Source organism: Triturus cristatus, chromosome 3_1 (assembly GCF_964204655.1).
Source record: "Triturus cristatus chromosome 3_1, aTriCri1.1, whole genome shotgun sequence".
Taxonomy (NCBI): Eukaryota; Metazoa; Chordata; class Amphibia; order Caudata; family Salamandridae; genus Triturus; species Triturus cristatus.
The window spans coordinates 830,573,899-830,601,418 of record NC_140583.1 but is presented as its reverse complement, the minus strand read 5'-3'; the positions used below and the strand labels follow the sequence as shown (position 1 = coordinate 830,601,418).

General features: G+C 45.4%; 1 protein-coding gene across 2 annotated transcripts in view; it reads left to right on the top strand.

The window, feature by feature from the left end:
* RBM45 (RNA binding motif protein 45) overlaps positions 1-27,520 on the top strand; it is a 431,040-nt gene that overhangs the window by 348,843 nt on the left and 54,677 nt on the right. For both annotated transcript variants that reach the window (XM_085645219.1, XM_085645220.1), the window contains exon 10: positions 14,422-14,628. In XM_085645219.1, the coding sequence (XP_085501345.1) occupies positions 14,422-14,614 (193 nt within the window). In that variant the 3' untranslated portion in view covers positions 14,615-14,628. The remainder of the gene's footprint in view (positions 1-14,421; positions 14,629-27,520) is intronic.

Sequence of the window (27,520 nt, the reverse complement as noted above, 5' to 3'; positions counted from 1 at the left end):
CTGCAGGAAAGGCTGAGCGGTGCACAAGCGCTCCCTTTCCAAATGGATTATCTTGTGCATCAAGATATGTTACTCTTTGGCCGGTAAGGAGCCTTCAGAGGGTATAAGGGCTCATTCTACCAGGGCAAAGACTTCTACATCTGCCTTATCTAGAGGTGTTCCTGTGGAGGACATTTGTAGAGCGGCAAATTGGGCCTCCCTCCACACTTTTGCAAAGCATTACTGCTTGGATTCCGAAGTGAGGAGGGACGGTCACTTTGCTCGTTCCGCCCTTCAGGACTTTCTGGTATAGAAGGGTGGACACCCTCCTCCAGGAGTGGGACTGCTGTGGGAATCTTTTCACAAGGTGAGGAATCCTCTGGCAGATGTATCCATCAGAAGAACGAGTTACTTGCCTTCGGTAACGCTTTTTCTGGTGGATACAGTATCTGCCTATGAATCCCTCACTGACCCACCCGCCTCCCCGTTGTCCACCCTTGTATACCTACAATAGTGATGTTTCAAAATTCTTTTATTACTGTCAAAGGAAGCGTGCTATTTCTTTTGCTTTCCTGCATTGTCTTCACACTGTGTTGATGTGTATATTATGTACTGTGTATATATATATATATTGCTGTCCGTCCGTGTGCCTTGAAGGCACGGAAAAAAGGGCGGAACTGACGTCATCACGCCGACTAGGTCTTATGGATCCAGTGACGTCAGCGGAGCCGTGCCTCTATGACGTAGTCTTCGTCCTCGTGGAGAGTTACAATAGTTTCCGAATGTTGCTGGCGCAGGGGATATTCACAAGGTGAGGAATCCACAGGCAGATACTGTATCCACCAGAAAAAGCGTTACCGAAGGTAAGTAACTTGTTCTTCATCATGCGAACGGCATGACACGATCTCAGTTTTTCAAGCAGGCTACGATCGTGGAGAGTTAGCATATCGCGGCATCCACTGATGCATGCCAACGTGGTGTCGCGTGCGCATCGCACTATGCGTGCTGACACGAATGCTTGCGCCGGCTTCACAATGTTTTTTTTAAAACATAAACGCCTGATCCACGGGGTCCTTCATCGGGTATAAACTAGGTGCTGAGAGGGTGTGTGGTCTTTGAGTTGTAAGTATGCTCATGCCTACCATCAAACACAAGGTAATTCTGTTGCCAGCTTAAACTCTGCTTCTGCTCTAAACAAACCCCCCTTTCCTAGTGAGTGACTATCTGTCAACACCCCCCGTTTGGATCCATGGGGTCATGCAAGCCCATGTAAGCCTGACTATCTCCCCTACACTTGAATGCACACGAGCCCAATTATATTGCATTGCTCACTGATCAACCATGTTCATTTTTATCTCCTAATCTGAATTACTATTCAAAAAACGTCAGCCCACAAACAGAGTTGGTTGACCAAATCTACATGTAGTGCTAATATGCACCGCTTGTTTTTAGATTCACGATAGTACCTAGGATTATCCTAGTCAACTCGATGTACTAGAGGTCACTGTAGTGATATTTTCACGCACTTCACGCTAGGCACCATAGGCATGAGAGCCTGCAACAAACACTGTTTGAACAGCACATATGGCAGCACAAGGTTTGAAATGTACAGTGTCTTTATTGGGTTCTAATAAGAACTGATGACGTGACCTGGACGTTTTCATATTCTGCTTTCTTTTCCAGAGTTAATTTTTTTTTCAGACTATGCTGAGAGTACATAACTGTAAGTTTGCGGTATTAACTGTCACAAGAAAGGGTGCACCTTAGCGTGTGCATGCCCTCCGTGGCATTCCTGGTCCTGACGAAAGCCTGGCAAATCTGTGTATTGAGGCTGAAACATGTAGACCGGCCACAACCACTGATTCACATATAGGATGCCATTGGTCAATAAAACCAGTTAAGGCATCCATCGCCTTTTTTAATCTTGCCTTACTTTTCCAATATTAAAATTATTCTGGGTAAGTAAAGGCAATTTTAATATTCAGTGTTACTGTTCACTCACTTTCACTCATTAAAAAAAAACCTGCTCTGCTGTAAGCAGGTGTCGTAGCACACCCAAGAGGCATTCGGCCCCTTGGGTGGGAACCCTATGATGAAGCATAGCACCAACTAGGTTGGTGAGTGAGGGTTCTTTTTAAACACATGTGACTCCTTTTGCCTTGTTCAAACCAATCATTCGGTATCACTTTCATTGTTTATGGAAAACATTGTTGCCACAGATCAATTACATTGTACTAAAGGTATTACACTAGTATTTAGAGTTAAATCAGGAGTGGAGTTTGTCACAAAGCATATGGGGGGCGGCATTGGATTAGAGCAGAGGTTAAAAAGTGTTCGAATTTATATGCGCTAGTGAGTTACTATGGCCCAAATATAGGCGGTGTCTCACCCTTGGCACATATGTTTTTAACTGTGGTTGATTTTAATGCGCACATTATTTTAGGGTGGGACTTTAATATTCACTTAGAAAATACTCTAGATAGGTCCTCTACACAAATACAGATTAATTCCCCAAAAATGAGGGCATACCTGGTGGATATGCTGGAAAACTACAACCTATGCGATGTTTTCCGCAGAATCAGGGGGAACCACAGGGACTATACTTTCCATATTTAAAAAAATAGCCATTATTCCAGACCAGATTTTTTTTTTTTTATAGATGGGAAGCGGAAAAAGTGGTGGGAATAGAGCACCTCCTTATTTACCTCTCAGATCATGCAGCTGTGCTTCTCAAACTTGAATTGGGTGATACACGGGGGGGCTAGGAGGTGGACAATCGTTAGAAGGATCCTACTACTGGAGGGGATAGTTGCAGAATTGGCACAAGGTTCAGAAGAATATTTTACTTGGAACTCGTCATTGGCGCCCCTGCTTGTAGTGTGGGATGCATAAAAGGCTTGGTTACGGGGACGCCAAAAGGCCTACTGAACTGGGCAAGGGAAGCGAGAAGGGAATTTCCAAGTTTGGAGGAACGGATCGGGTGATTAGAAATGGCGCTGAAGAGTGAAGGATTGAGTAAAGAGGAAAGGTATGAGACAGCTGTAGCACTTGAGGAACTGCATATTAAATTCAGAGCTAAGACAGAAGAGAAAGTTCGGCAACAGTGGGAAGTTAGTAGAGCTAAAGACAAAGTGTAGGGTGAGTGCTGTGGAAAATTGCTGGCATGGATGGCAAGGTTAGAGAGGAATCAAAACTAGGTGAGGAGGATTGAAGCTGATAATACCGGACATATCATTGAAGAAAGCAGTAAGATAAGGTTTTTAAGATTTTTCCAGGAAGTATATACAGAGGATCTTGTAACAAATAGAGCAGACATAGATGCTTGGCTCCAAAAAAAGCATCTTCCTGAATTCAGGAACAGCAAGATTATTTGTCTGGAAATAACCGCCAGCCAAATATTGGCAGCAGTTAAGAAAACAAAGAAAGGCAAGGCAGCAGGTCCTGATACATATCCCTACGCAATCTGCTGTCATTCCAGGCGAGATCATTCCCATCTGGATCAAACTGTTTAATTCCATTCTGGTAGAGGGTATGCCAATACTGGAATCATGGAATGATGCAGTTATAACGTTAATCCCGAAACCTGGAAAGAACCCTCTTCAATGCCAATAATTTCGTCCCATCACTTTACTTAATAGCGAATATAAGACTTTTACTAGTATCCTGGCAGCCCGTATGAACAAAGTAGCGCGGCATCTAATACATGAAGATCAAAAAGGTTTTCTACCCGGGAGAAACTTGAGAGCTGAATCTTGCCCTGATTGGCACTATTGATTTAGCCATAACTACGGGTGCCCCCTTGCAGTCATGACAGTAGATGCCGCCAAGGCCGTCAACAGGATTAATTGGAGTCATATGGCTGTATTAGATCACTTTGGAATGGGTAAACCATTGATAGATACACTAAAGATTTAAAGAATCCCAACTGCTTGAAGTTTGGGGAATGAGAGCCTATCATCCCCTGTGAAGATGGAAAGGGGGACAAGACAAGGGTGTCCTCTTTCACCTATTCTTTTTGATCTTTATATTGAGCTATTTGCCAAAGTTTGAGATTGAATGATGGAATAAAGGCATTCACGGTCGACACATTTTCCAGGAAGATCGCGCTATATACCGACGACTTAATGCTCTTTACCTCAGATGTACACTCTGCCTTACAACAACTAACAGCAGAGGCAAGAGTATTTGGCGCTTTTTCAGGATACAAAATTAACGAGGAAAAAACTGAATTAATGATTTGGAATCAAAATGAAGGTGAAATAAGAACCGCTACAGAAATTAGATATTTGGGGATAAATATAACCAGAGATATAGAGAAACTTGTCACACTAAATTTTGAGAAGACTAGTCAAAGTATGAAAATTGTTAAAGATGTCAATCTCCCACTGTCTATTTAAGGGCGGATTAATTGGGTAAAAATGTGCCTCTTGCCCAAAGTTACCTTTCTGTTTGACAATATCCACTTACATTTTTTTTGGGGGGGGGGAAGTATTTTAGCCTTACAGGGGAAAATAGCCTCCTTTGTTTGGACCAATAAGGGTGTGCGTTTCTCCTGGAAGAAGTTGAGGCGGTAGGCTGGACCAGGGGGATTGGGGCTTCCTGATCTGCAATTATGTTGTTGGGCTTTGCTACTTAAAAATAATAGCATGCTACTATCTTGACCAGATGAGACACTAATTGGCATAATGTATAGAGCAATGCATTGTGGACTATCTAAGGAATACATTTGGGGCTTCAAAATACTTTAAGGTCAGACTAAAATGCCTCCAAGCAGCAGCTAAAATATGGTTTGAAGTTAGATTAATCTTTTGCATCACATACTATAGTAAGCTGTCCTACATAAGGGATCACCCCAGAATTTATGCTCGATACTCTTACAGATCCTTTTAGACAGAGAAGTATACGTAGATGGGGTGAGCTGCTAGATGGGGGACACAACCTGACCTGGGAGCACTGGAATTAGAAGACTGAAGGGAGAATCTCCGGATTTAAAATATTTCAAGTGCACTCATGGATGAACACTCAAATCAAATGGAAATCAATCTTTAAGACCCACGGGCCAGGAAGAAGGAAGAAGGAAGTGACACTATGGTACTCACACTTACTCACAGCGGCCAATGAAAAGATGAGAGCGCCTTTTTCAACATGCAATGGATACTTGCCGGACTCCGAGTTGGAAGAATTATGCCAAGTATCTCTATTTACACTTTATACAGTAGTTAAATCAGCTGCATTAAGGAAGGGCCATTTTTTTTACCCTCCATAGAGTTTATTGGACCCCGAAAAGGTTGGCAAAAATGAAAGGAAGCTGTGACTCCAAATGTAAGTGGTGTGGAAGAAAGGGCGTGGACAATATGCATATGTTTGCTACTTGCTCAAAGCTAGAAGCATTTTGGCTCGCTGTGGGTAAGACTATTTCCGACGTATTCGGTAGCGAGGTGGAGGTAAGCACGGTCTTATGTTTGGGATAAGGCAGCAAGACTTGAAGGGTTTGTGATTACACTTAAAACAAAGAAATTGGATGTTTTTCCTAATCCTCATTGCGAGAAGGGAAATCTGTAAATTGTGGACTTAAACCTCTGGGCCCTCCTGGCTGGCGTGGAAAAGTTCAGTGGCCTTTTTCGAAAAGATGGCTAGAAGGGAAACAAGAACAATTGGTGGTGTTGGTATCTGGGATTTGTTGAGCACGTTGGTAAACTGACCTGTCCAATGATTACATCTTCTAGCATTGGGCATAGGAAGCAAGTCGTACCTGAGGGAGACCATTCATTGTTGTTTGAAGAAGAGTCCAATCCACTAGGCACATGGATCGCTACAATCCGGAAGGTGCTTATTATTTTAATTGGAGATGGTATGAGGACACACAAAAAAAAGCAGTCATCTCCCAACTTCAGACAAAAGCGGACCTCCTGCATTTGCTGGAGTTTACTATCAATGTGCAAAAGTCACACCTGGCTCTTTTAAATGCTCCCTTTCATCGGAGCTGTTCTGGATACAGTGCAGCTTCAGGCCTATCCTCCAGAACAGAGATTCTTAGATATTTTGGCTAGGATTCTGATATTTCAGCCTCTATCCTGGATTTCAGTGAGACTGACACTGAGCATCTCATGTTCTCCTGTATCCTGCTGATAAAGCATGCATGTTGGCATATGCAGGCTCTGAGACCTGAAATCCCATTGGGCGCCGCATCAGGGGAATCTCTCCGACCTGGTCCAGCTAACTGAGGGAACTGCAAAAAATCTGCAGTGGTGATTCACAGTCCACAATTGGGTCAGCGGCAGACCTCTTTCTTCCCCACCCGGACCTAACAGTAGTGACAGATGCGTCACTCCTCGATTGGGACGGACATCCTGGAGAGCTAGAGATCATGGACTGACATCTCCAGCAGTACTTTGGCTCCTCACCATCACTGATCTAAAAGCGATTTGCCAGGTATTAAAAGCCTTTCTTCCTTCCGCCAAGGTAAGGCTCGGTCAGGTGTTCACATACAACACAATCGCCATGTGAAATCGCAACGGGAAGGGTGGGGTCGTGGACCCCGTGTCCAGAGTTCCTAGGCCTTTGGAGAAGACTGGATCGTCCGGGCACTTTCCTTGTGGTTCAGCAACTGGTGGGTTCTTTGAACACCAGAGCAGACTAACTCAACCGTCGATGCCTCGCAGATCCCGAAAGGTATCTACATTTGGAGGTTGGTACAAGCTCCCTTTGGAAATTGTGTAGAACCTTGGTTAGATCTGTTTACTACCGAAGCGTACGTGTAGTGTCAGCACTTCTGCGCGCTGGAGTTTTCAAGGTGGCCCTCGCTCAGACATGCATTTTATCTTAAGTGGAGCTCCGGACTCCTGCACGCCTTTTCCTCCGATAGCATTCTTGCCCAGAGTTCTTAAGATGATCAGGATCAACCATATCAAAAATATCTTGGTGGCTCCCGATTGGGCAAGAAGTGCTGGGAAACCAAACTCCTGAGCACAAGTATCTGTGCTTCAATCAGGCTGGCCCTTCGAGATGATGTCCTGTGGCTGCAGTAGGGCAGGGTGCTTCACCTGAACCTGCATGCTCTCCATTACATGCGCGGAGATTGATCGACAGCTGAGGGTATTTGACCTCCTCCCGAAGTGTGTGGTGTTATTTTGGCAGCCAGGTGCCCCTCCTTAAACTATTTACGTCTGCCAGTGGGGCATATTCGTGGCTCGGTGTGCTGCCAAATTTGTGGATTCCCTTAATGCACCCTTTCCTGAATTTCATTTGAGCACAGTTAGAGGGCACCTTTTGCCATTTCAGCTTTCTTGTGATTGCTGAATCAACCCTCACTATTCAAGTCACCCTTTGTGGCTCGTTCCGTGAAAGGTTTAGAGCACAATACCCCCTAAATCATTCCCCAATGGGATCTGAATTTAGATCTCACTTATTTAACGTGTTCACCATTTGCGCCGTTGCACAGCTGCCCCCTGGGACTGCTGACCATATCAGCCTTCCTTGTGGCTATAACATCTGTCAGGAGGATCAATGAATTGCCAGACGCACTCTCTGTTGACCCTCCTTAGGACCAGTCCCTTTTTCTTACCCAAGGTGGTCACACCTTTTCACATTGGCCAAAACATCACACTGTCTACTGCGTTTCATCCTTGGATGCTTGGATACAAAAAGCGTTCTCGTTCTACGTGGATTGTACCAAAGACTTCCGGGTGGACAATCTATTCTTTTAATGGATTTGTGGGTGCAAAGAAAGGAAAGGCAGTCCACAAGAAAACCATATCAAGTTGGATTGTCCTCTTTATAATAATCTGCTACACAGTGACCAAGAAATAATTCCCTGTGGGCTTGAACTCATTCCATCAGAGCTGAAGTTGTGTCCACTGCGCTAAATTGAGTTCCAGTCCTGGACATCTGTTTGGCAGCTACGTTAGCTTCACTACACACATTTGCCAAGTATTATTGCATGGACAGTCAGGTTTGATGTGATGGGCATTTAACTGGTTTGGTCCTTCAGGACGTATGGGTTTGTGACAGATTTGCAGACCCTCTTCCGGGAAGAGATTGCTTTGGTATCTATTCTAAGTTAAGGAATCTGGAGCTAGAAGTCTCTATCAGATGAACAAGTTACTTGCCTTCGGTAACACTTGATATGGTAGAGTGTCCAGCTAGCCACAGATTCCTTATCAAATCTCTCATCCTCTTCATTCTGTGAACTGTATATCTCAGATCAATGAGATCCTTCAGGACTTCACCTTGATACACTGGCCATTCCACCTTACTTTGGCTCTGTGCTTCTGGTGCGGAATAATAGTCCAGAACTGAGGTCCGCTCGCTGGTGTTGCGCATATTTAGGCACTGCGCACATCATTTCCAAAGTGGTTGAAGCCACCTACTGATAGACAATGGGGCTGCGCAAAAATGTCTGGATTCAGGGTGATGGCTGGGGAATATTCTAAGGTAAGGAATCTGCAACTAGATAGTCTCTCCCAGATAAGTCCGTATTGAAGGCAAGTAACATTTTTTGCCACACAAATGGTGCAGCCACAAAAATGGTGAAGCAGTCTGTCAATTCGCCTAGTCACCATCCACTCGCCCGTAGAAATCTCTCTGTAGGCAAAGGTTTACTCTATCAGATTAAAATGATACAAATTCACTGACCTTTTTTTACTCTAGCCAAAACATCTTACAAATTTTCTGTTATGACTGTCAGTTTATTACGCCACCTAAAGACTGGAAATTACGTAAATTGATTGAACTATGTTCCTTTCCTTTCAGTTTTGTAAAATGAACCTCCACCGCGAACCAGGGCTCTGAAAAAGAATCCCCAAATATGTGTAATGTGTGGTTGGTATCTTTTTAGGTCTCGGCCTGATGTAAGCAGCGTTTGCGTTGCTCTCGTCTTGCGAGGCTTCTTGGAATTGATACGATTCCAGAAGCCTCGTCCCAGCTCCGCCTTCAGCTTTGATTCGTGTGGCTCGTTTGGCGTCACAAATTATGCCAAAGGCAGTGCAATGATTGCACTGAAGGCATGTAAATCGCTGCTTGTTGCCACCCTGTCTCCTTTGATCCACGCCCAGCGGGATTGGATCTCTTACTGGCGGCAGGAGACAGTGTCTACTAATTAGCCGCTACATACTTTTTTGTGATCATTCGCCTTTGGCAAAGGCAGCCCCGTGTTTATTTTTGCATCGCACTTTCACTTAAAGTGAAAGCGCGATGCAATTCTAAACAAGCGGCTGTGTTTGCCAAAGCAGAGAGCTTGTTTTATTTAACTTGCTCCACGGTGATTGCTCACCTCCCCCTCCTGTCCAGTCACTCCTTCCTCCAGGTTTTCCTCCGTCTGGTAAACTGCTCATGCATTTTGCATTAGGCCGGGTGCTCCCTTGTGCTGCAGCGCTTTTTGATTAAATAAAAAAAAAAAAGAAATCCGATGGGATGCAGAATCGGGGCCAGTAAAAGATGCGGTTCCACCATAAACCATGACAAAGTGAACAAGGTTGTTCACCCACACAGGAGATTTCCTTCCTGTTCAATGCTTGCCTTTGTCTCTCTAAGACACTTTATTCGGCAAAAGCTAGATAGTCTTCAATAGGTTGCGAAGTGTATATAGACGCGGGCACCTTACTGGGGAGAGCCATCAAGGCCGAAGAGCTGCACATGCACGGGGTAGGAGCCGCGGCATAGCTGTGCAAACCAGGCCGCCCTTGATAGGTTGTCCGCGTCTGCAATAGAGCAGACCATCTAAAGGAGGCGGATTGGAATGTCACCCAGATCACCCAGTGGCGAAGATGGATTGGTGAGATTTTCCATCCAGGTCATTTTTGGCTGTCACGGCTGAAATTCGCCTTCCTAGTTAGGCCTTCAACAATACTGAGAATCACATTTGCAACATAGGGGGACATAGCTAGTTTATGCATAATTTCCTGTTTTCGCTCTATATTCATGTTTATGCCAGTGAACTTGAGTCTCATCCATACTTACACGCACTGTCCCAGATTGTACAAAACCCGCGTGAAACAGCTTTGTGCACCCACATCAGAACATAGAGGTTCTTTTATCATTTTTCTTCAGATTAATGTTTTTCCAGCACCGGGTACCCCATGACGAAGGCCAGGCATTACAGAGCCCCTCTAGTTAGTTGCCTACGGACCTAAGATCGAGGTGAGTGAATGGCCCTAAAGCGCTATCCTCCGTAGTGCCAGGGGATGGGTGGCACAGAGCCGATCATCAGCAACCGGCACTGGAAGATTTACAGGTGGTCCGGTCTTCACTCCCATCTACTGTACTGTCTCCCAGCCCTCGACCCCTACACCTCTTCGTTTTCTCAGACCCCCCCCCCCCCCCTTCAAGAGACCACCCTTTGTGACGCATGAAAGCAGTATAGCGCCATATGGGTGTAGTAGGGTATCCTCTCTCCCACCCCTTTAAAATTTGGGGCGGGGCCTCTGTAATGCGAGTCACCGTCTTCTCTGACTGCCCGTTTGCGTCCTATGAGCCGCCCTTCAGTCATTCAGGTCGTGACAGAGCTTACGAAGGAAGTCCCTTTCTACCCCCAAATAGCTCCAACCCCTCGACCCACACCACAGGGGACACATGATTATGAACTTGGGCCCTCAGTAGGAGTCTTCTTTTAAATTAGTTTATTACACAATGAGGAGAAAAGGGCAGTTATCAAACAAGGAACACAAACCAGTCCAGCCTAGGTTACTGAGAATATTCATCACACGTGATGGAAACATCTGCTTTGGAACATGCAAATTATTTTTATACCGAGATGTTTTACCCTATAATATTACAATTACAGAATCAAGAGCAAAACATGTTGGCGTCAAGGTTCTATTTTTTTTCTGAAAGGCCCCAAACGTTTATTGCTTCTTTCCTGTGCACACCCTCCACAAATTCACCTTTTCTTTTTATACAGTTACATAGGAAAAAAAATGTCTCCGCATTTCGACCAGCTTGTATTTCTGCACGCGCACTAATGTACACGAGGCCACAGCTGTCTTGGCTCTAAAACGTCGCGCGGTGGCTGTGCGTGCTCGAAGCCTAGTGCCCGGGGTGATGCCAACGGCAGGCTGGTTCTCCAAAAATCCATCGGACCCCCGCCACCTCCTTGGGCACTGAGACTCCCGCCAGTCTGTGAATCTTTCCCGAGACGCGTGTTTCAGAGAGCGAGAACCCCCGATTGCTTTCTCCTGCCAGGCGGTCGGCGTCTCTTTTCAGGCCTAACAGACTATAACCACCACCCTCCTCCTCCTCTTGCAGGAAAGGCAGGCGCCGCTGCCGCCAGTAAATACAAGCCCCGGTCGGGGCTCCATTCTTGCGCTATTTGTGCATTGAACTGCTCAGTACGAGTCTCGTATGGTCTTCCCTCAAATTTTCCAGGTGCCATGTTATTGCTGTATTTGGATTCACCCCGGTAGGTCAGTCTGCAGGGGTAATGCACGCTTAATTACCCCGCAGAGGCAGGCACTACGAGCGGGGCTGCGGCTTTCTTTCACTTCACTGAGTTTTGTTTCCGCCACACTTTTGCCCCCAGATACATTTTTACGATGCTTGCCAACGTTTTTTTATTATTAAAGCTTGGAGTGAACCTGCCGCATTCTTACGTACTATATTTGCGGTTTTGTTACCCAAGACTATGTTGCTGTTTCTTTTAATGTTTTTTTTTTGTTTTGGTTTTTAAAGCGCCGTTTTTATTTGTCGTGTTTCGTGATTTCGTGACCCTGTAGGTTTGCATGACTTCCGTTGACGCTTGCTGCCAAGTTGGTGGTTTTAAGACTGTGCCAGCCAAGAGGTGGAACCAAAGTTCCACTTCAAACATCCGGTGCGATAACTCTGCTGAGTTTGTTTGGCTGCGGAAATCTGTTTGGAGGCTGCGGACAACCCGTTCTGCCCTGAACGAAAAGGGAAAAATAGAGTAAGTTATTTATAGCTCAATGAAGGTGCAAGAGCGTGGCAACAGATGCTACATGACACAGGCTCTTCGCACCTCTGCGAGGCCATGCTGATGGCAGGAACACGCGTACGCTCAAGGTACCCATAGCATTAATTTTGTGTTACCGTGTTCTTGGTTGGGGCATCAGCCGCCATCAGTCGTTAGTCGTGTGAACGGTGAGTGTAGTGGGCTCTCTGCTTTGTATTTGTTCGCAGTAAGGGGTTGTGTTCCGAGGCCCTCTTGGCATCCATCATTCGCTGGATGCAGATGAGGTTCATGTGGTTGGCCTGTGGGGGGGGGGGGGGGTGGTCAGTGCCCTTTTATTGTCCTAATGTGGCGTGAACAATCAACAATATTGTGAGGGGCTACTAGCCTTTCTAGTATGGTAAGCAAATATTTGAGATCCTGGGTGCCCGGTGGTTACCCTCCCTGCCCTAACCAGGTATTGTCCCTTGTCCCAATTGCAGTGTTTACCCTACTCTACTCAGGTGCTGTCCCTTGCCTAGATTCCATTGTTTACCCTACTCTAGCCAGGTTCTGTCCTTTGCACCGGTTCCAGTGTCTACCCTACTCTGGTCGGGTGCAACCTCTTGCCCCGATGTTTACCCTACTCTGGCCAGTTGCTGTCCCTTGCACCAATGCCAGTGTTTACCCTAATCTAGCCAGATGCTGTCCCATGCCCCGGTTTCAGTATTTAACCTACTCTGACCAGGTGCTGTCCCTTGCCAGCTCCAGTGTTTACCATACTATAGCCAGGTGCTGTTCCTTGCCACAGTTCCAGTGTTTACCTTACTCTGGCTGGTGCTGTCCCTTACTCTGGCTCCTGTGTTTACCCTACTCTGGGTAGGTGCTGCCCCTTGCCCTTCCATGCGTTTGCCTGTTCACCATTTAGTGTTTTCTTTTGCAGAGCGCCCCGTCATACAGTGAACCCCTACATTACTAGTTGGGTGTTTTTATTTGAGGTCGCGAGGTCAAGCAGTGTCAGTAAGTATTGACATAGCTGAGAAGCACAGCACAGGTGTTGTGGGTTAACCAAGCTGGTAGATGAGTCTGTACTCTTGTCGAGCTTAGATCCCCTTTGGTCATCACAGGCCTTGAAAGATTTTACTACAGCCAGTGTGTAGATAGTCAGTCACTCCTTGGTACATCGACTAATGGGCGTTTATCCATGGTCCGTTTCGCAGGCGAGCAGCAGAAGCGGGTCTTCATGCTAGAGTGCTAGAGGCGGTCAGAGATCAGATGGTTTACGCCAGTTAGTCAAGGATGTTACACGCAGGAGGCTACAGCCACTGGTGCTCATCCGCCAAGTGGGCTGCAATAATTTGGGAGCTCTGGGCAGACCAATCCTTTTTAGGCCACGGCCTGACGTAAGCAGTGAATGCGCTGCTCTCGTCCTACGAGGCTTCTTGGAATTGAAACAATTTGCTTGCTTAAAAATCCACGAAAAGACGAAAACAGACCTTAAATATTGAATGAGAACAAATTGAAGTTTTGCCTCTTCTTCCAGTTTTTTATTGCCCAAGAGGGGCCAGTTTGTCTGCACGGGATTGGGATGCGAGGAATATTTTAAGATGTGTGTATGTTGAGCCGTCACGGTGTAGGCTTGCAGGGTAAAGAGTCACGTGTGTGTGACACTAAGCCAATCCGACAAACCCTGCCCTGGAGACACAAAAAAAACATTGAAAATGCAATAGGTCTCGCCTTTGATTAAATTAAAGCCATTTACTTTGCTAATGGTATTGTATAGCAAAGCAAATGGCTTTAACTTAATAAAAGGCGAGACCTATTGCATTTTTTCATGTTTGTTTTTAAATGGAGGCGGTGTAAATTAAATCAAAATGGCAAGTATGCAGCATCTATTACCTGGGTGACTACCCTTTGTCCCTAATATTGGACATACATGAGTGTATCTGCATTTAATTGTATTACCTATTCAGCACTTGAGAAGTTCCATGTGCACTGAACTAAATAAAAAAAAAAAAATATTGGATTGTTTTTCTTTGACCACCAATACTGCTTTTGAAGTTCTCTATCTTTGAAACAGTACCAGCTCTTAAACTGCTGTCTTAGTTTTCAGTGTGCGTACAATCTCCTTGTCTTTAATCAGGATTTTATTCAGGTCATTGCTCTTTTCCTATTTCACAACTCAGTCTATAGTGTGTGACAAAAGAATCTAACAGGACCCATCGGGAATGTGTAATAACAGGCACTTGATTCTTTTTTTAATTTTTTTACTGAATCCGCTTTAGTCCACACTGGATAAAATTAGTCAATACATACTTTTATTGAAAGAACATGTCAAATAACGTTTCCAACAGAAATTAACTGTTCTGTGGTTAGCAATAAATGGTGTGTGACGGGAAGCCCACTTCTTATTCTTGCACAGTGAATGGGTGTTTGCAGCACACTCCACTACTGCTTACAGGAGCATGGTTAAAACTGGATCTGATTAATTTTGGTAATTAATTTCCACATATTTTGCATGATTTGATGTACAAATTCAATATGTTGCTATTTTATTTTTTCAGCCGATTTGGACACCTAATGGAGGTGTACATCGTTCAAGGAAAAAATGTGGGATATGCAAAGTTTTCTGACCGTATGAGCGCTGATGATGCCATTACAAGTTTACATGGAAAAATTGTCAATGGTGTTAAGCTCAAAGTAATGTTGGCAGACTCTCCAAACCACGAGTCCAACAAACGACAAAGAACATACTAAGTTTCTCAGTATGGGTAAGTACTAGGCTAAGTATTCTGCAGAAGCGGGTATTATTTAGATGCCTGTCTTGTATCGTTAAGATATCCGTATGGATCAATCTATGTCTATTGACTAGGAAGGACATAGAAGTGTGAAATCTTTTCTTTCACTCAAAGTAAAGGATGCTCGTTTGTTAAAGTAGACCTCTTATGTACAACCATGCATATTTTGCTTGTACATGAAGACTCAGTTTTGTTGACTGCAACCTGTATCCCTGGTCATCCTAAATGCTGCACTGTGCGTTATTTTCTCTGTTTTAATTCTTTATTAATTTTAAGTTTCGGATGCAACTACGCAAATAACCTAGTTTGTGAATTGTATTCTATTTTTTTTTATTTTTTTATTTTTTATGATGATGCATACCATCTAGTCAGTTATGTAGCGCTATGTACCAACCTTTAAGTCTGTGCACAATGGGAAAGATGCCTTTTCAAACATGAACATATGCCCCAACATTTTACTTGCTATTTTGGCATTTTGAATACATGCTTAAAAATATTTTCAATTTCCATGACTTGTTGCTTCTCTGCTAAGTTACTGATCTCTGTACAAGTTGTGTAATTTGCATTTATTTTCAGGATCCACCTGGACAGGTTTGAAAAGAAAGCAGTAATGTGATTTAAAAATATATATATACACATATATATCTTCTGTAAACATGCAAGCCCCTCCCCCCTCCTATTATGCTCTTTCACATGAAAGAAGTGAGTGGGCTGTGTGGATCTCAAACACACCTTGCGGCATCTGCTGCCCCATCCACATTCCAAACAGATGCGTTCATTGTTTTATGACATTTGTCTGCTTTTTTTCCGCACACATGAAATGTTGCCCACTGCTGGTATCTTAACAGCCAACCAGTTTTTATTTTACACATTTTCTGAAGGATGTCATCCTAATGTGGTTGATCCTTCTACAACGCTTTCTTTCTCTTCCGTACATGCTGTGCTGCTAGGCCTCATTTCAAGAAACAGCAGGCTCTGCCTTTCACTTTTACCATTACTGTCTCCATACCAGTATGACTGCTGGTTTCTGATCAGGAAGAACGTCCTGCGTGTTTGGGGCTTGATTTGGATCAGATACGATTCTGTGGTAGCTACAGTGCCACAAACACAAAAGCTGACAAACACCTCCTGCAGCACGAATGAAGGGGGGGCAACACAGCCACATAGAACATGTCCGACAGTTGGGCTTTCACCATACAACAGAAGAAAGATGAAAGTGCCACTGTTTTACAACATTGGCACCATCTTAGTGATTTTAGTTGCATGGTGCAGCAGTTACCAGTCTAGTGATGATGCACTTTAAAATTACTTTGTTTGCATTCTAATGTTCCAAACCTGTACCAAACTTGTAGGTAGGAACCCAGGGGAACCATTAGAGCATTATTTTTACTGTGTAGACCTGTTGGTACCTCCATCGTACAAAGGGCATCACAATTAAAGTACTGGGCACCCACCATCAACCACATTGTTTAGAGTGCTCACTCAGAGCCTCCCAGGTATCTCTAGTGGTCTGTTGGGCTGTACCTTACAGATGGTAAGGGCCTTTTCTTAAAGAACTGCTCGCCCCACCCCCATTGGCCATAAAAGTCCTTTCCCTGTTCATGGATATATGCATAGTGGCATCTTTTTAAATTGGAGACTTTACTCCTTCCTCAAGATGCATTGGGCCTTGCCCTTTTAAGAGCTGTATTTTTGTTTTTGAAATGTATTTTTCATATCCACACGTTGAACTAAGGCACTAGTTCCAAGTCACTGGATTCCAAGTACTTCTGTTTGATTATCTGTGGCCCATAAAAACTGGTAGTACACAAAGGAGTATACAAAGGGTTTAATCCATATTTCAAATAAATTGTCACTAATTAGGCCTCCTGACTATTATCAGTTGTGTAGCTCTGTCAAATTATTGTAACATGTTCTTGAGAATGTAAACAGTCTTTGCTTCTCAGTTATCACTGTATGGTGGTGATAACAAGGAATGCGACCCTTGCTCAGTAATAATGCAAGTGTATTTGTACACTTGCTCTAATTAATGAGTTATTGGGCCACATTTATTTTCATGACAAAGCATAAATATATATTTTCATGGACCGGGCAAAGGGGAACAGTGAGCTTCCACATTGGCCAAATGGAAAAATGCACTAGGAAAAGTCAATAAAAAGGCATTGCTTTGCTTCCAACAGCCACCCCTTTGCAAACACAATGCAATAACAGGTGGTTTCTTTTGTGATGCTGAGTGTAACAGCACACCACAACTGTGGTTTATTCTTGTGTTCACCATAAAATAACAGGATTGATTAATGTGCGACTTAGTCGCTCAGTTGGATTCAGTGGAACCACAGTACCTAGATCCTAAATTTAGTTTCTCCAGTATTGGGGTGTCTTTCATAGATTCACATGCTTGAATATTCCCCGTCGTCGGAGTGGGAGTCCCACGGTAAATAATATAGCAATATATACAGTCATTATGTATGTATGTATGTATGTATGTATATATGTATATATGTATATATGTAATCATATAAAAACAGAGATATAAGTAAGTGATAAACATCAAGAATGTCCCTATATGAAATCTCCATAGAGATGCATGGAAAGAGAAAAAAGACATTCGCAGTCTATCACTGTCATTATGTTAGTCCAAACTACGGCCAATCAGGCGCCAGCTCCTCTCTAGAACCTTCTCCTCAGAGCTCCTCACCTCAGATTTTCTACCGCACGTCGTGTGACAGGGAGTCTCCCTGAGCTCTGCTCAGTTTTTGTCAGTCAGAATGTCTTCAAGTAAGAAATCTTTGTTTAGACCTTGTTCTTCGTGTGGAAAGCTGCGTTTATTTTCTGAGGACCCACACAGTAAGTGTATTTACTGTTTGTACCCAGATCATGAAGTGGCAAAATGTAAATTTTGTAGAACCTTTTCTACAAAGACTTTGAAAGACAGAGAAGGCCGTCTCTTAATATGGCTACAGAGACTAAAGGATAAAGAAGACCCAGTTTCTGATATGGAAAGTCTTCTTTCTGGCCGCTCTCAGGCAGCCTCTAAGCGCAGTAGTGTGCAGGAGTTACCATCTCCTTTCCTGAAGAAAAAGAAACTGTCTTTGACTCTGACAGCTGTCACATCTGCTGTCTCACCTACTGTTTTGTCGCCTTCGGGACATAGTTCTCAGTCTGTTGAGGCGTCTACTTCCCAGTCCTCAGGAAAAAGACTGGCCGCCTCGTCGACGATTCTACCGACGACGAGATCTGCAGTGTCCGGGTCGTCGACGGTGACTGACGACATCAGCTGCGTCTTCGTCGACGAGTGTTCTGTCGACGTTATCCTCGCCGACGGTAACCATCCGTACCTCAAGGTCGGTAACTTCTATATTGCCCATTACATCGTCGTCGACGAAGAAGGCAAAGGTCCCGTCGACGATAACTGTGTCGTCGACGAAGAGTGTGAAATCGACTCCGTCGTCGATCTCGTCGGCGTCCACTCCGTCGACGAAGAAGAAGATTCTGTCGACGGTGGCTCCGTCGACTGTGGCTCCGCCGTCGGCGGCGGCCTCGTCGACGACAGCTCCGTCGACGTCGAGTTCGTTGACAAAGATTTCGTCGACGACTGTTCCGTCGACCATCGTTCCATCGATGATAGCTCCGTCGACAAGGCCCTCCCCGAAGACGTCTGCAGTGCATACCAAGCAGCAGTCGACGGCAGGTTCATGCATAAAGATAAGGGTGAACAGAATATCATCTGCCCAGAGGTCAATGAGGGAGCAAATTCCCGCGACTTCAACGCCGGTTTCATCTTTCACTGGGGCTCCTTTGATGCCATTCCCACCTAGTACTAGCCTAGATAGGCAAGAAGAGATTATTCCTGTAGAGGATGCGCAGCTTCCATCACCATTATTTGCAACGGATTCGGATCAGGAGTCTGAAGGTTTACCGGAGTCTTTTGGAACGGCGCAAAGCCCATCCGACTTAATTAAATGCCAGGACGACAGTAGTGAGGATGAGGATCCAAATTACGTTCAGCAGGTCCCTGCGAGGCATACAACGGCGACTCTGCCATTGTCGCTCATAACTAATCTCCAACGCATGTTGGACGATTATAACCAACGTTTTCCTCTATCTCCACAACGGTCTGAGGTACCGTTAACTCCTGTGGTTCCGACTAATATACTGCCGTTACCAATTGGAAATCCTTTACCTTTGATACCGTCTGCACCACCAAGACAGGTTCCAGAGAGATTGTTACCTCACTCGGAGCCGGTGGAGGAAGCCCCTCGAGAAACAGAAGAGGGTGAAATCCCAGATGATGATGGGGATTTTGATAACGACGATGATGATATGGCGGAGTGGGACGATTACCAGGCACAGACAGCATCCCCTTCTCAGATAGTATCTGGTGATTCACCTCCAGTGGATATAGCGAATTTTCACCAACTAATGGAAAGGGCGGCACACCGTTTTAAGTCCATAAAGAAGGATACTGAGACTGCTAGATCTTTAGGAAATCTACAATTTCAAAGACAAAATTTTCGTGGTGGACGTGGCACCTCCTCAAATTTTCGAAGGGGTAATAATCAGTACAGACCCTATAATCAAGGATCCAACCGATATTCGTATGGCCAGCACCAGCAGTCATCACGACAGCAGGCCTCCAAGTCGTATAGAGGGAAATCCTCATACAGAGGAAACGGGTCAAAGAGACAGTGACTCTTACTGGACAGACAAGGTTGGAGGTCGAATCTCTCTGTTCTTTTCTCAATGGTCCTCCATCACAAAGGACCGTTGGGTTTTGGACATTGTGAAAAAAGGACACGCTTTAGAATTCACCAAATTCCCTCCGCCCACACCACCTTCCGGACCACCACCAGCTCACATCAAAGAACTTTTACATCAAGTTCGACTTCTAAAGCAAAAAGGAGCTATAGAATCAGTGCCAGTATCTCAAAGGGGAAAAGGATTTTATTCCCGGTTCTTCCTGATCACAAAGAAGAACGGAGAGTGGAGGCCCATCCTCGATCTGAGGGCAATAAACAAATATCTAAAGAGCCAGTCCTTTCGTATGATGACGCTAGTAGAGATCTTGCGTTTACTCTCGCAGGATGATTTCATGGCAACGATAGATCTCCAGGATGCCTATTTTCATATCCCTATATTACAGCGGCATCGGAAGTTCCTGCGTTTTCGAGTGGGTCAACACGATTTCCAATTCAAAGTGTTACCGTTTGGTCTGCGCTCGGCCCCTCGAGTGTTCACGAAGGTACTAGCCCTAGTGATAGCGTTTCTGCGACTCCAGGGAGTGCAAATATTTCCATATCTCGACGATTTTCTCCTGAAATCCCAGTCAAGCACTCACCTGCGACGACACACGCTTCTATGCCAGGACGTGTTTCGCTCATTAGGTCTTTCCGTAAATGCAGCGAAATCCCAAATTCACCCTTCACAAAAAAGGGATTTTCTAGGAGCAACTCTGGAGACGATATCAGCAAAAGCGTTTCTCTCCCAGGAGCGTCTACAGAAGATACTGCGACTGGTCACTGTGATCAGGTCAAAAGAGTCAGTTTCTGTGAGACTGTTAAAATCATTTCTGGGGATGGCGTCATCGTCCATTGCCTTGATTCCTCATTGCAGGCTGAGAACACGTCCTATTCAGGTAGCACTGGATGCTCAGTGGCGTCAAGTAACGGGATCTTTTCACGACATGGTATGTGTCACAGATCAAATGAGGTCTGCTCTCGCATGGTGGACAATTCCAGCCAACTTGACAGAAGGCACATCATTTCTGTCGGTGACGCCGGACAGGACAATCACGACAGACGCCTCATTAGAGGGATGGGGCGCTCATTTGGAAGATCTCTCGGTAAAAGGAAGGTGGTCCACACATCAAAGAGCTTGGCACATCAACAGGTTGGAGCTGATGGCCATTTTTCTAGCTCTAAAATCATTTCTACCTTTGATCCAAGGAGAATCAGTGCTAATACAGACAGACAACCCAACCTGTATGCACTATGTAAACAAACAGGGCGGAACGAAATCTCCAAGTCTGTCCAAGTTAGCTCAATCAATTTGGGACTGGTCGCTCAATCACCAAATCATGATTACAGCAGTTAATCTACCAGGAGTATCCAATGTCTTAGCGGATTCCCTGAGCAGGTCCTCTTCTTCGACCCACGAGTGGGAGTTACACCAACCAACTCTAGAGAGGATATTCCCACAATGGGGTCGTCCGCGGCTGGATCTCTTTGCTACTCCGGAGAACCGGAAATGCCGCAATTACGCAAGCTGGCATCCCCACAAAGAATCGCAGGGAAATGCCCTTTTGATGAACTGGTGCAATCTATTTGCATACGCTTTTCCTCCAATTCCCCTCATACTTCGGGTACTTTGGAAGATGAAGAGACAACCTTGCCACCTGATTCTAATAGCCCCACGCTGGCCCCGACAGGCGTGGTTCTCAGAACTGCTCCTGCTGTCCCAATGCCAACCAATCCTCCTGCAACATCGGGCAGATCTGCTCACGATGAGCGAAGGGAGAATCTGTCATCCGAATCCCTCCTCACTGAGCTTATCGGCCTGGAACCTGAACACCATGAGTTCGCCCATTTAGACATCCCACAGGATTGTAGGGATATTTTGGCTCAAGCAAGAGCACCCTCTACGATCAGGACGTACAAGTTTAAATGGAAAAGGTTCTGCCACTGGTGTGCTTCTAATGGAGTCCACCCGATACATTCCACGGCGCACCAATTACTACCATTCTTCTTGCACCTAGCTAGTTCTGGACTGTCTCACGCAACCTTACGGGTTTTCCTAGCGGCAATTTCCCGTTTCCGACAGGATGGATCAAATTCCCTTTGTTCCTCAAGAATAATCTGTCAATTCTTTAAAGGCTGGTTTCGAAAATTTCCGCTAATTCGGCGCCCTCCTCCGTTGTGGCATCTTAACATTGTGTTGGCGCAATTGATGAGACCACAGTTCGAGCTCATTCACAAGGCTGACTTAAAATATCTATCTTGGAAGGTGGCCCTACTTCTGGCACGAACGTCTGCACGTCGTGTCAGTGATATTCATGCTTTTACCATCAAACCTCCGTTCCTGCAGTTCAAACCGGATGCTGTAGTGTTGCGTACCAATCCATCATTCCTACCCAAGTTGCCTACTGATTTTCATATTAACGAGCCAGTGATATTAAAGACTTTCTTTGCTAATCCTCAGACACCTGCAGAGCAAAGATTGCATTCTTTGGACGGGAAGCGATGTTTAAAGTTCTACATCAGTAAGACAGCTTCGTTTCGAAAATCTGATCAACTCTTTATAGCGTATGGACGCTGTCATAAAGGACGTCAGGTTACTAAGCCGACTAATTGCACGCTGGATTTCGGCAGCTGTTGTTTTCTGCCACCAAAAGGCAAACAAACCTCTGCAGTCTTCAGTGAGAGCACACTCGAATAGGGCAGTATCATCATCTACTGCCTTATTTGCTGGAGTACCTGTGCAACACATCTGCAGAGCAGCTACTTGGTTGACCAGACACACGTTTACTAAGCACTACTGCTTGGCAACTTTAAGCGAGGAGGACGCTGCAGTGGGACAGGCAGTGCTACGCAATCTTTTTAAATAAGGTGAGCCTTTTCCTTCCCTCCTCCATATTGTTTCCATTTACTGTTGAGATAATGGTTCATTTACACTTATATAGATATTCAATAATATCATATATATAAGGATATTGATTGGCATTACAACTGTTTAGTGCTGTTATAACTATGGAAACAATAATAATTGTTACTGCTAGCTATTCTATATTCAAGCATGTGAATCTATGAAAGACACACCAATACTGGAGAAGAACAATTGTTACTTACCTGTAAACAGGTGGTTCTCCAGTATTGGTGTCTTTCATAGATTCACATGCGACCCTCCCTCCTCCCTTCAGAGGCTCTCTTCTCCTCATACACTCTAAAGTCACTTTGGTGCTACGAAAATCTGAGGTGAGGAGCTCTGAGGAGAAGGTTCTAGAGAGGAGCTGGCGCCTGATTGGCCGGAGTTCGGACTAACATAATGACAGAGATAGACTGCGAATGTCTTTTTTCTCTTTCCATGTATCTCTATGGAGTTTTCATATAGGGACATTCTTGATGTTTATCACTTACTTATGTCTGTTTTTATATGAATACGTATGTATATATATATATATATATATATATATATATATATATATATATTATGACTGTATATATTGCTATATTATTTACCGTGGGACTCCCACTCCGACGACGGGGAATATTCAAGCATGTGAATCTATGAAAGACACCAATACTGGAGAACCACCTGTTTACAGGTAAGTAACAATTGTTCTTATCCACCTGACTAAATTGTATGATCTGTTGCATACCCATCATCTTCCTGTGCCTACGTTCCCAAAATAGGGTGCACCTCATAGCAACTAATCTTGCAGTGTGTGGTATACAAAAGGACTTGCTTGAAGCTTAAGCAGTTTTTCAGTTCAGCCCTTAGGTGTGATGATTTTGTTCTTTTGCAGAACAGGTGAGGTGGTGTTAGGGCAAAGGACTTCTTCCTACAAAACCATCAGATAGTCAATTTGTTTCAAAGTGACCTTTATGCACAGAAATGGGGAAAAAAACAGCACAAGCATTTCATGTCTTTACAAATAACATAATTATTTTCGAACAGCCTCAATATTAGGATCCAAAAATTAGAACCAATTGCTTTATTCCACCCTATCTAGTGGAGAATGTTCCCTTATACCCATGTAACCCTGCAACTTACTTTTTCCCTCCTGTTTCCCCCTAAATTCCTCCATCAGGGCAAGGCAGAATATTTTGTACTCCAGCATTTGATCTGTCATAGATTCACAAGCTTGTACTGTCTCCGTAATCAGCAGGGACTCCCGCTGTAACATTACCATGGCAGTATAATGGTAAACATAAAATACACAAAGATGATGTTGAGGCAGCTTGCAGTAAGTCTAACCACTGGCAGTCGCTCAGGGTAGCATTCTAATGCATCGTTATTTTGCCTATCCATGCCACCTGAGTTTGTGCCCCAGCCATATGCAAATCAGTTTTGAGTCTGCTCTAATGGGATCAGTCCACCCCGGAGTGGACACCGCCTTCAACTGGAACACAAGCAACGCCAGACTGGTTTCGTCCTGATTGGGGCTCTTCAGTCTGGTTTAGTTTGGTTCCAGTGGCACAGTGAGCAAGGGACCCACATCTGGGCATACCCATGGCCACTTAGGGTGTTACTTCAAACACAAAAGGTGATGGGAGGATACTTTCAATAAGTCTAATCACTGGCAATGTCTCGAAGTAGCATTCCAACCATTGTTCATTTTCCCACTATGACATCTCAGTTTGGATCCAGCAATATGCAAATCCGTTTTGGCCCTGCCCCAATAGCAACAGTCCAGCATGAAATAGCATGCCAAGTCCTTCCTGGCACGGAACACATGCTACCGTAGACCAGTTATACCTTGATTGGGGCTCTTAAGCCAAGTGTTGGGGAGAGGATGTAGCCTTACGGCTAGAGCAGGCGACTTCGGAGCTGGGAAACCGGGTTCGAGTCTCGGCAACGACGCTCAACATCCTGTGATTCAGGGCATATCACTTATTCTCCAGTATTTGGGGTGTCTTTCATAGATTCACATGCCTGAATCATTCCCAGCCGTCTGAGTGGGAGTCACACGGTACAGAAAAAAGCAATAATCCTGCATATAATAACCAAAAAACCTTGGTAACCTGAAACCAGGAAGTAAAGTAGCCTAAGCTACAAGGAAAAACACTTCCACACCTATGACTATCAGTCATTATGTGCAGTCCAAACTGCAGCCGATCAGGCGACAGCACCCACCAGAATATTCTCCTCAGAGGCTCAGGCTCTCAGATTTTCTACTGCACGTTGTGTGAAGGGAGTCTCTCTGAGCTCTGCTCAGTACCACAGTTTCTTGCTGGTTTTTGCTTACTTCAAGATGTCAATTTCTAAAAGGTCTCTCTTTAGGCCTTGTGAGTCCTGTGGAAAGCTCCGGCTATTCTCTGAAGATCCTCACAAGAAGTGTATCTACTGCCTCGATCCGGATCATGAGGTGAGGGATTGTAAGATCTGCAGGACCTTCCCTCAGAAAACGCTCGGGGATAGAGAAGGGCGCCTACTTCTGTTCCTACAGAAGATTAAGGACAAGGATAACCCTTTATCTGAGGTAGAAAGTGCAGCCTCTGGTTCCTCTGTGTAGGAGAGTAGGGTCTGCTATCCTATGGTCACCCCAAATTTGTGCTTTTTGCTTCACTGGTTTTATGACTTAGTGTGGCTGTGGGCCTGCTAATCAGACCCACAGCCCTGCTGCTCTCTCCCTAAATTAATGCCAATGCACACTAGGTGCATTACCAATGAGAACTGGTTCACCTTATCACCCCCTGTAACAGTGTACCCCAGGTACCCAGGGCATAGGTGTATCCAAGGCCTACCAGGGGCTGCAGCATGTATTATGCCACCCCTGGCCTGGCCTCGCTATTTGACACAACTGGCTGATCACTCAGCTGGATTAAGTTGGTGTAATCACCTCTTACTTAGATATAGTATATCTAACATATATGGACACCTGGTAACCTATAAGCCACTCCTATGGCAGGCCTTAACAATCCTGGAGGCAGAGTGCTTGGTTTCATGTCAGATGGTGCTCTGGCATGAGCTGAGCCTGTCTGCAGCTTTCGGAACAACGTCCTTTAGCGGTTTCATGATATTGCCATACCATATACTCTTAAGTGCATTATGGACCTCGCGGTCAAATGCTAACTCTGGTTTGGCTTTACCATAACATGTCGAGTAAGGTGTCATACGATTTGGAATACTACCCCCTCGCCAATTCTGACGACGGGGGTAGCATTCCACCCTTCTAGAGGGACACGACATGTACATAACCTGAAACCCGGGTAAAGTTAGACAGAGCCTCAGCATCACAAAATGGATGCTGCCACCACAGACACAAGTCTGCCCTCCTGCTGCTGGGAGTCCTTCCAGCATGGGAGGTTTGGACAAAGGGTTTCCTGGCAGGGGAGGTGCTAGCACCACCGCAGACAGGATTTTGTGTAGTGGGTTAGGGAGGGCTGAATAGATTGAGACGTGCCTGTGGCACACAAGGTGTCCCTGTGCATATGCCAGTTCAAACCAGAGCTGGGGCTCTCCAGCCCCAGTCCTGGCGCGAAACTGGACAAAGGAAAGGGGGTGTAACCGCCCCCCTTCCTGGTCCCACCCAGAGGAGGGACCTAGCAGGTAATCCGGCCCCTAGATTTGGAATAAGAGTAGGAGCTGTGTCCCAAGACTTCAGAGCATCCTGAAACTCGACTTTAATAAGAAGAACTACTGGACTTCGACGTTCTGCTGCACAGAAGACTGAAGAGAATCTCCCTTGTGGCCAAGGAGTGACCACCCTGTGAACACAGGCACCATCCAGCGACTCAACGACTGCTTTGCCGCCGCCGCCTCCCGCCGGAGACCGAGCCCAGAGCCCGACAAGACCCAGACTCCCAGACATCTGAGCCAGATCCACAGTCCCTGCAAAGAAGAGACCCGTGGAGGCACTGAGAGACGTGGGACCGGCCATCTTGGAACGTCCACGACAAGCTGACTGCGCAGCACCTGAGGCATCCTCAACGCTGTGCTTTGGGCCCTGAGAAGCCCCAACACCAAGCAGCATTTGCACCAAAGACCAGCCCTCCAGCATCCACAAGATCTGCGTTGGGCCCTTTTGCTTTTTGCCACTCGACGCGTCATCCCGGTTACTGGCCCGTTGGCTAGTGGCTATCTTGGCGACAAACTACAACTAACACTGCTGGTCTGGTTGCTCCAGACTGGCCCTTGCTCCTGTGAAAAGGAGCAGCCCCTCTGACCTTGCTGGTCAGAGCACCAAGCTTTCCTCGATTCCTGCGTGGCTTGCATTAGCCAAGGCCTGTTTGCTCCGATCAAGAAGCAGACACCGCCATCAGCTAGAGCCTTCGTGGGACAGCTCATGAGTGACTCCTGAGCGTCGTCGACCTCTTCACTTCCACGTGGCTGCAGAGACAAGCGTCCTTTCTTCACCTGTTGGCACCCGACATCGCCTGGTTCCTTCCTGGTTCCACGCTGGTCACTGGCTAGTGACTTTGAACATTGTCCCCTCCGCTTGCAGGTCGTCTACTCTTCAGATCCACCCTTGGATCCACCGGAACTCTTCCTGCCTGGCCGCCTGCAGCATCTTCATCCTCAGGCTCCATAGACCTGCACGACGAAACCCGACGCACTTGGACCCCTATGCACCCGCTTCCTGTGAGTGAGGTAACGCTGGCACTCCGGTGCTCCTGGGTAGAGAAACATTTCTAGTGTCTAGGTTTCAAGTTGTTAGGTTCTGGTCCATCTGGAAGACTCCTTTTCCTTTAACTTTGTGACTTTTACGCACCCATTGAAATCAATAGGTGCACACGTGTAACTTTTAACCCTGCACACGCATCCTGTGGGCCTCCTGGTCACTAACTACAGTTAGCTCCTTGTCCCAGCGATTCCCAAGGCCCTAGGCCTTCTTTCCTTTCCATTTGTGGTTCTTATACCACTATTTTAGTATATGGTTTAGCTGGCCACCTCGCCCATCCATAATTGTGCAACTTTTGAATATTTAAACACTGGCTTGTTTTAACGAATGTGCTTCTGGGCTCAAAGAGTATAGGGGATACTTTTAGTAAATAAATACATATATATTTTGAATATATATCTGTGTGGTGTCCTTTCATTTGGTATTCAAGAAGGTTACATATGGTAAAACAGCTGGCTTCACAAGCCCTCGAGTTTAGCCTGCAGACTGCACTGTCCACGCTACCACTAGGATAGCTGGTCGATC